Source organism: Rhincodon typus, chromosome 2, assembly GCF_021869965.1.
Source record: "Rhincodon typus isolate 14 chromosome 2, sRhiTyp1.1, whole genome shotgun sequence".
Taxonomy (NCBI): domain Eukaryota; kingdom Metazoa; phylum Chordata; class Chondrichthyes; order Orectolobiformes; family Rhincodontidae; genus Rhincodon; species Rhincodon typus.
The window spans coordinates 66419205-66428480 of NC_063333.1; the positions used below are offsets into that span (position 1 = coordinate 66419205).

At 38.4% G+C, this 9276-nt stretch overlaps 1 protein-coding gene across 2 annotated transcripts in view; it reads left to right on the plus strand.

Annotated features, from left to right (window-relative positions):
• Positions 1 to 9276, plus strand: part of erp44 (endoplasmic reticulum protein 44) — a 94038-nt gene that overhangs the window by 69714 nt on the left and 15048 nt on the right. For both annotated transcript variants that reach the window (XM_048616458.1, XM_048616461.1), the window contains one exon: positions 3323 to 3438. In XM_048616458.1, the coding sequence (XP_048472415.1) occupies positions 3323 to 3438 (116 nt within the window). The remainder of the gene's footprint in view (positions 1 to 3322; positions 3439 to 9276) is intronic.

Genomic DNA, 9276 nt, shown 5'->3' on the forward strand with positions numbered 1-9276 from the left:
ACATTGACACATTGTTGCAGAAGACAGGTTGCGCCAAGTAACTTTGTTGCTTCTGTGATCCTTGGAGGAACAATTGTGTAAAGAGAGCTTACAGCCTGAATGAGTAAAATTATGAAACCCTCTTTTATATTTATTAATGTGTTGTTGCCTTATTTGACAACAGTATCAGCTATGCTAGGCCGTTTGTAGAAAATATCAGAAACATTCAGTGAAGCCAGCTGAAAGTTGTGTGAGCAAAGCGTTGGGTCTTTTCAACTGTTGCATGTCTCTTGGTTTCTTGCAGCAGTGTTCAAACTATTTTTAAACAAAACAGCTTTTGTCCTAATTTCCATGCTATCCGTAAAAAGATTAAAGAAAAACAGGATTAGATCATATGCCCATCAGGCCTCGTCTGCCATTCATTATGATCACAGCTAAGCTTGGATTTCAGTTCTCCTTTCCTGCCTGCTTCCTGTATCTCTTGATTCCCTGAGAGATAAGTCATACGGAACTTGAAATGTTAATTCTGACTCTTTCCACATGCAGCCAAACATGCTGAGTTTCTCCAGCACTCTGTGTGTTTTTCACATTTAAGTATATTCAGTCACATATCCATAACCCTTTGAGATAGAGAATTCTATAGATTCATAACACTAAGGGATTCTATGACTTGAACTGAAGAAATTTCTCCTAATTTCAGGCCTAACGAACTTATCCTGAAATGGTGCTCTCATTGATTGTAGACTCTCCAGCCACACAAAACCAGTGTCTGCCACATGAAGGTCCTTCAAACCACTCCTATTCCAATCTCCAGTGAATAAAAACCCAGTTTAGTCAGTTTCATAGGATAATACTCATTTCTGGGATCAGCTGAACGAACCTTCACGAGACTGCTCCCAATGAACATATATCCTTAAAAATGAAGACCAAAAACTGCACTTAGCATTCAAAATGTGGTCTCCTTAAAGCCCCATCAAGTCAAAGCAGGATTTCTTTATTCTTATTTTCTAAAAGGCCATTTGCTTTCCTAATTGCTGCCTGCATGCTAACTTTTTATTCCTCGTATGAGTACACCCAAATCTGGACATCACAATTTACCAGTTTTACATCTTTTCAAAAGAATCTGCTTTTCTATTCTTAGGAGCAATGTGAATAACCTCACACTTACCCACATTATACTCCTGCCACCTTGTAATTCACTCACTTAACCTGCCTTTCTCTTTGTACGCTGCTCACAGCTTACTTCATAAAACACTTTGTATCACCAGCAAGTTTCAACAAAGAGACAGAGGGTAATGTATCGAAGACATTAATATAGATTGTAGATAGCTATGGGTCCCACACTGACCCTTACAGCACTCCATTAGTCACAGCATGCCAACTTGAAACTGCTCTATTTGTTCCCATTCTCTGCTTCCTTTTTGGTAATCAATCCTCTATCCATGCAAATTTTTCACCCCCAATGTCCTGAACCCTTGTGTGTTAACCTTTTTATAACACTATTAGTTGAATTCTCAAAATTCTCATAGTGGCGTTCTCATTGCCAACTTTCAGTCTGCTGGAAACATTGTAGAATATTGAAGGGAATTTTGGAAAATCATAACCTGGGTATCCACTAACTGGTCAGCTGTCTCTTTGAAATCCCTATGATGTAGGCCATCACGTATTGAAGATTTGTCAGATGTTAGTCCTTTCGGTTTCTCCTGTACGTTTTCTCACTCTTATTAGCCCCTAGATTATTCTGTATTTCTGATATGGAACATATGCCTTCTACTGTGAAGATAGAGACACAATATATATTCAATGTTTCTGCTCATTTTATATAACAATGTCGTCTTCTGCTTCTAAGGAGATACTTTAGCTACTCTCTTCCCTTAGATTTTGAGAGCTTTTATATTGTTGATTAATTTGGCCACATTTTAAGTTTTTCCCTTCTTTTACACTTAATAAACAAAATTTTACACCAATTTACCATTCCAATCAACATCCAAATACTCTAACCCTGGAAACCACTGCATAATACTTCTCCAGGCTGCTGGCGAATATACTTAGTGATAGAATTGAAATTTACCTGCATTATGTCTAAAAGGCTGCTGCCATATATTAATGTTTTTGTTATGGGAAAAGTACTGTTTTGTAAATTCTGTACTTTTACAATCAAGCAGTCTTAATTTAGCTGTAGAATGTATGATAAACTTTTACAGTTGAACCATTGGGAAAAGTGATTGGAACTTTCTACAACAGCAGGCTATTTGGATTTTAGACATATCTTGCCATGACCATCTCTTGCAAAACAAAGTGAAAAGTAAAAGCAAGTATTCTGAAGTGTTAAGAACCAGCATACCAGTTAATCCCTCTGGAATCAATTTACTAAGATCCTGTTGACATTGGCTGCATCCGCCACACCCCACAATTCCACATTACTGTATCTCCTCAATAAGCTGTAACAATATTTAAACTCTGCTAACTGCTTACATTTTATCGTGATGCAATTTTGTTCTGATAACTTAATTAATTATGTCAGGACCTTCAAATACCCATTGAGCCATTTCTTGAAAAATGGCCAGAAATCAATGTTAGAATTCTGCCTTGAACACACACTAGTTTTAAATTAGGTTTGCCTTTCACAACACACAGATTTGTTGCACTACATATCACAAATTTATGTGGGAAATATTTGTCTTGAAGATGCACAAGTAATCTAGAACATGTTGGGGATTAACAGTTTATCGCAACCTTTGTGATTTCTTTATTTGCTTAGTTACTTACTTGCTATTGACAGGTATAGACAAGACACTTGGTGGATTTATGCGGTTTTTAGTATTAAGGTACAATACCACAGAATCACTGATTTCCCTTGTGTTTCTGTGGACACGTGAAAAGGCAGGAAATCAAACCAAGGCTCTCTTTTGTACCTGTTGAATTAAGGCTGTTCCAGAGCAACTTTAGTGCAAAGACTGCAGCAGTTCAAGAAGGCAGTTTAACACAACCTTCTTGAAGGCAATTAGGCCTGGCCTATAAATGCTGGCCTAGCCAGCAAAGCCCCTATCCCATGATCACATATTTTAAAATGTTGTTGTGAATCTGCTCCATCACAGCTGAGGTGCTGACTCTGATGTTGGGAAACACAAGTGTGCAGGATACATATTCTCAAACAAAAAGATTTTATTTAACTAAAATCAGATTCCTGATAATTTTGCTGTTCTGTCCATTTCATAAAACAAACAGCTGTTTTCACTTGCAGAATCTGTACTGAACTGGATTGTAAAATTTTTTTTAACAAGATCTTTAAAATCACATACAGCAATTGAACAATCCAGAATGTGGCTGTTTTATTTTACAGCGCAGCAAGCGAAACATCATTGGATTTTTTGAACAGAGAGATTCCGACAACTACAGGGTCTTTGAAAAAGTGTCCAATATTTTACGGGATGATTGCGTCTTTCTGGCTGCATTTGGGTAAGAGTGAACTGAATTTGTTTTTAATAATTTAATCAGCACTTTTTTGAGTGAAATATGATTTGTATGAGGATTTTTGCTTATCTTCCTGTAGTATTCCCAGTATTAGAGGACGGGCAGATAATTTGCTCAGAAACCTCTGCTAGAGTTGCTCTGTAACTTGCTGCTAATAGTGCATGAGAACAGCTTAGCGGAAGCACTTTTCTGATTATTCTCTTACTTGCCCACTGCTACATTAGCACAACTGAGATTTCAAGCTTGATTTGTGCTTTGTAATGGCAATGTGCATCCTACAGATTTGGTACAGTGCTTTAAGATCCAGTATGCTTAAGTTTTGAATGTTTTGGTTTGTAAAATAATTTATGCAATGTATTTATTGTTTCACAACATGTAATATCATAAATTTCTTCTCCCAAGTTATTTAGATTTAGCCATCTGCACTCTTAAGCTTCGTCAACATTTTTGTCAAAAATTATTCAGACAAATATGAATTACAGGAGTTGTTGTGAAAACGTCACTTTAACCATATTCTATTTATCATGCAGTTGAATGCACAAGTTTATTTGCTCTGGAATTAAAGGAAGATGTGTAATTTCAGGCTATAGTTAAATAGCGAATTTTTTTTTTAAATCATCTCTGCATTACTTCAAAACTAATATGCTCCTTACAGGGACCCAGTGGGATTGATGACAACTAATAATACTATCTTCCAGAACTGATAATTAAGTGTTGTTTGCAGCTGCTGTATACTTATCAGGAACAAAATAATCATGCTGTATTTTTGTCAGGAAAATAACTTGCTTAATATGTAGTTGTGTCCTGTGCAATGTGGACTTAGTTAGGGATTGCTATAAGCACATGTCATACAACAATGCTGAAGGGAGCGTGCTGTCTCAGGCATGATATGAAAGATGCTGAGGAATTATTAAAAAAACATTTCATATTTTCCTCAGGTTCCATCAGTAAAATAGGTGTCTCCACATCAATACAACACTGATATTCATATCGGTACACTTTAGGGACTATCTAATATAAATAATATATGATTAATGTAGGTAGTATATTGTAAACGAAAACAAATATTCCAGAAAGAATTCTCTCAAGTTATATCATTGAATTATCACTGACTAATCAGCACAAACATAAATTTAAGACAAATCTCTATTTGGCCACGAACTTAGTTATTTTCATATTATCCTGCATAGCTGTTTGAATGCAACTAGGATTTATTGCATTTGTTTTTAAGTTGAAAATGTGTCTGGAAATATACACAGTAATATAGAACTGTTAGGCAGTATCCCCACACTTCTATATTTCAGCTTTGAACTGGGTGCTGATTTTCTGGTCTTCATATGACCAGAATCCAGACAACTTACACTTTAAACATCTATGCAAGGCAGTGTCACATTATGGACAGCTTGGATTCAGCTCTGTGAATCTTTTCTCAAGTGTATATTCCATTCAGAATAACAAGTTTAATATTGCCTTTTACTGTTTTAAAACAATCCTCCTGACAATTCAGATTGCTTATGTACGCTAAGAAGAGACTAATTCAAAAATTTGAGTACATTATGCAGTTCTTAAATGTGGTTTCTTTTTCTAGAGATGTATCAGTTAATAAACATTTGGAATGATTGAAAGTAATTTGCATTTCACAATGTAGCAAACTTGTTAACGGAAGTGGGATTTATGTGTAATTCTTAAAGGAGATGGACAGGTGCAGAGATTTCAGTAGAAAATTCCAGGGCATGGAGCAAAGCAGCTAAAGGATTCATTGCCAGTATTGGGACAAATCAAAGTGAGATCCCCAAGAATCAGTGAATAGTGTTTGAGAGAAGTTGTAGCATTGAACAATGTGCAAATGGGAAGAGGCAAGGATGGATTTGAACAAAGTTGAGGATTTTTTTTTAATAAGGACAAAATTATTCAGGCTGGGCTTCATTCCTCTTGAAAGAGAATAGATGAGAGGCGACCTGATAGAAGTCTGTGAGGTTATCAAAGGGTTTAATTGAGTAGTTACAGAGAAGATTTTTCCAATTGCGGAGACCAGAACTGGGACCACAAACTTACATAGTCATGACTAAATGTAATAAGAAAATCAGGAGAAACCTCCTTTCTCAAAGGATGGTTGAAATTCTCTCTCATAAGGAGTAATTGAGGAAAATAACATTGATGCATTTAAGGAGAAGCTGGATAAGCATTTGAATGGAAACAAAGATCATAAGAAACTGGAACAGTAGGATGCTACATGACCCCTTTAACATGCTCTGCCTTTCATAACCAAAACTTGCACATAAACTGAACATTCCCACCAACCCACTTTCCCATAATTCCCTTAGTGCCCAAATTATATCAATCCTAGACTTTGATATACTCTTTGACTGACCATTCACAGCTTTCTGAAGTAGAAAATCCTAAAAATTCACAACCTTTTGTGTAAAAGATAATCTATCTTAATCTGGTTGAGTCCTTATGCTGAGATTATGACCCCCTGTTCTAGATATTGCAGCCAGAGAACTGGAAAAATATACTCATTAGTTTGGATGAAGATGGAAGAGGTGAGGCTCAAGTGAAATACAAACCCCGATTTGAACCCATTAGGACATACAGCATTTTATTGTTTGTTCATTCATTCATTCACTCATGGGACGTGGGTGTTGCTAGCTGGCCAGCATTTATTGCCCATCCCTTGCTGGCCTTGAAAAGGTGGTGATGAGCTGCCCTCCTTGAACCATTGCAGTCCATTTGGTATAGATACACACGGAATACTATCAAGAAGTTGTTCCAGGATTTTGAATAAACAATACTGAAGGAGCGGAGATCCATTTTGAAGTCTGGATGGTGAGTGATTTGGAGAAGAACTTCCGGATGCTGATGTTTCCATGTAATTGCTGCCCTTGTCCTTTTAGAAGGTAGTGGTCATTGGTTTGGAAGTTGCTGCCTAAGGAGTTTTTGCGGCACATTTTATAGATAGTGTACACTGCTGCTGCTGCTGAGCATCGTTGTTGAAGAGAATGAATGTTTGTGGATGTGGTGCCAATTAAGTGAGCTGCTTTGTCCTGGATTGTGTCAAACTTGCTGGAGCTGAACTCATCCAGACAAGAGGGGAGTATTCCATCACACTCCTGATTTGTGTCTTGTAGATGTTGAACAGACTTTGAAAAATCAGGACGTGAATTATTTTCAAGTTTTCTACTCTTTAACCTGCTCTCGTAGCCACTGTATTTATATGGCCAGTCCAGTTCAGTTTCCGATCAATGGTAACCCCCCATTGATGTTGATAGTCAGGGATCAAGTGATGCTGCTACCATTGAACGTCAAGGGGCACTATTGCTTAGATTCTGTCTTGTTGGAGATGTCATTGGCCTTGTGTAGTATGAATACTACTTGCCACTAGTCAGCCCAAGCCTGGATATTGTTCACATCTTGCTGCATTTGGGCATGGACTGTTTTTGTTATCTGATGAGTCACGAATGGTGCTGAACGTTGTGCAGTCATCAGGGAACATTCCCACTTCAGACGTTATGATGGAGGGAAAATCATTGAAGCAGCTGGTTGGGTCTTGGACACTACCCTGAGGGAACTCCTGCAGAGATGTCCTGAGGCTGAGATGTCTGACCTTCAACAATCACAGCCAAGTTCTTTTGTGGCAGGTATGACTCCAACCAATGAGAGTTTTCCACCTGATTCCCATTGACTGCAGTTCTGCTAGAGCTCCTTGGCAGCACACTCAATCAAATGCGGCCTTGATGTCAAGGGCTGTCATTCTCACTTCACTTCTGGAATTTACCTCTCTTAAGCCCATGTTTGAACCATGGCTGTAATGAGTTTCTCTGCACCAGATACTATGTAATGATGCAAGTGGCTCCCCGTTGCATTAAATGGTAACTGAGTAACACAGTCCAGTTCCTAGGCATGAGGTGATTAGGTTCTCAACCCGTGTAGATTGCGTGCTTGGCTGTGACCCTACACTCATCCTGAGGATTCTACCAACCACTAACCCCTAGCTCTACAGAAAATAAACCAAGATCTAATTAAGTACATATTGGCTTTGTGCCTGACTATAACTGCTATTTATTATCTATAAATCTATAAATATCTACATTTTGCAGCAAAAACCAATGCAAACTCAGTTAGTAAATCAAGTTAATACAGCATGTCAAAGAACTTGCTGGATCCAACGGGAAATTGGTCAACCTTTTTACAAACCTATAAATCTGAAACTCGGGGGCAATAGAAGCCAAGTTTAACCAACATTCCCTCAATTTAACCCTCTTAACTGCAGGTGTTATTGTTAATTATCTGCATTCCCTCTGCATAGAAACTGTCCTTTATCTCTCTCACACTGAGAAATCACATCTGCTCTCATGTTAAAATGTCTTTTAGTAAGTTAGCTGGGATGCTTAAGCCATCTTATTAAAGTTTTCTAGCATTCTCTGTGAAGCACAGTGGGATATTTTTCTACTTATAAAGTCCTGTACAAAATCAAGTTGCTATAAAAGGATAATGTAGAACAATTAGATTAACAATGGGTAAGGACGGATTATTGATCAAGCTATGGAACAAACCATTGAAAAGATATTGAAATCCATATGAAATGCTGAAGGCAATCACAAATGAAGCAACAGACTCTAGTTTTAATCTTCCAAATGTTTTTACATGACTGGTTATCATAGTTACATCACTTTTTGAACAGTTATTACAATGATCCAGCAGAGGGTGACTGAGAGGAAGAGGCTTCACTTTAGCTCATACATTAGTGCCTGGAAGCAGTCACTTGCACTAAAGAGTGGATCGTCTGGCAACAACCCCCGTGATCAGCAGGAGAAATAGCATCCAGCAGCAGGTGACTGAGAGGAGGAGGCGTCACTTTGGCGCATACATTAGAGCCTAGAAGCAGTCACGTGCACTGAAGAGTGGATTGTCGTGGTTCTGCTATCAAGGAGTGATATTAAGACTAGGGAGCACATTTTTAAGGTGAGAGGAGAGAGATTTAAAAAAGACATGAGGCAAATGTTTTACACAGAGGGTGGTTTGCGTGTGGAATGAACTTCCTTAGAAAGTGGTGGATGCAGGTACAGTTACAGTGTTTAAAAGACATTTGAATAAGTACATGAATAGGAGAGGTTTGGAGGGGTATGGGCTAGGGGCAGGCAGGTGGTACTAGTGTAGTGTGGGAGTATGTTTGGCATGGACTGGTTGGATCGAAGAGTCTGTTTCCATGCTGTATGACTCACCTCAAAAATCTGCCCCCTAGTCTTGAAATCCCCCATCCTAGGGAAAAGACAACTACCATTAACTCTCTATCTATACCCCTCATTATTTTATAAACTTCTATCAGGTCACCTCTCAACCTCCTAAGCTCCAGTGAAGCAAGTCCCAGCCTAACCAGCCTTTCTTTGTAACTCAAACCTTCCATACCCAGCAACATCCTGGTAAGTCTCTTCTGAACCCTGTCCAGCTTGATAATATCTTTCCTATAACTGGGCAACCAGAACTGGACACAGTATTCCAGAAGAGACCTCATCAATGATGTGTACAATCTCAACATGACTTCCCAACTCCTATACTCAAACGACTGAGCCATGAAGGCAACCGTTCCAAACACGTTTTTAACTAACATGTCTCTGAGATGCAAACTTCAAAGAATTACGCACGCACAAGCACACACACACACACGCACACCCAACCACTGAATGGTCATTACTGTAGTGTACATTGGAATTGCCTCTGACACACCCTGAAGGAATTGCTTGAGACATTGAAGATTCATTTGGACATGTCCTGTACACCTGGAACCATCCGAAAGTCTTGATTTATTTCTGAGGACTCTGCTAA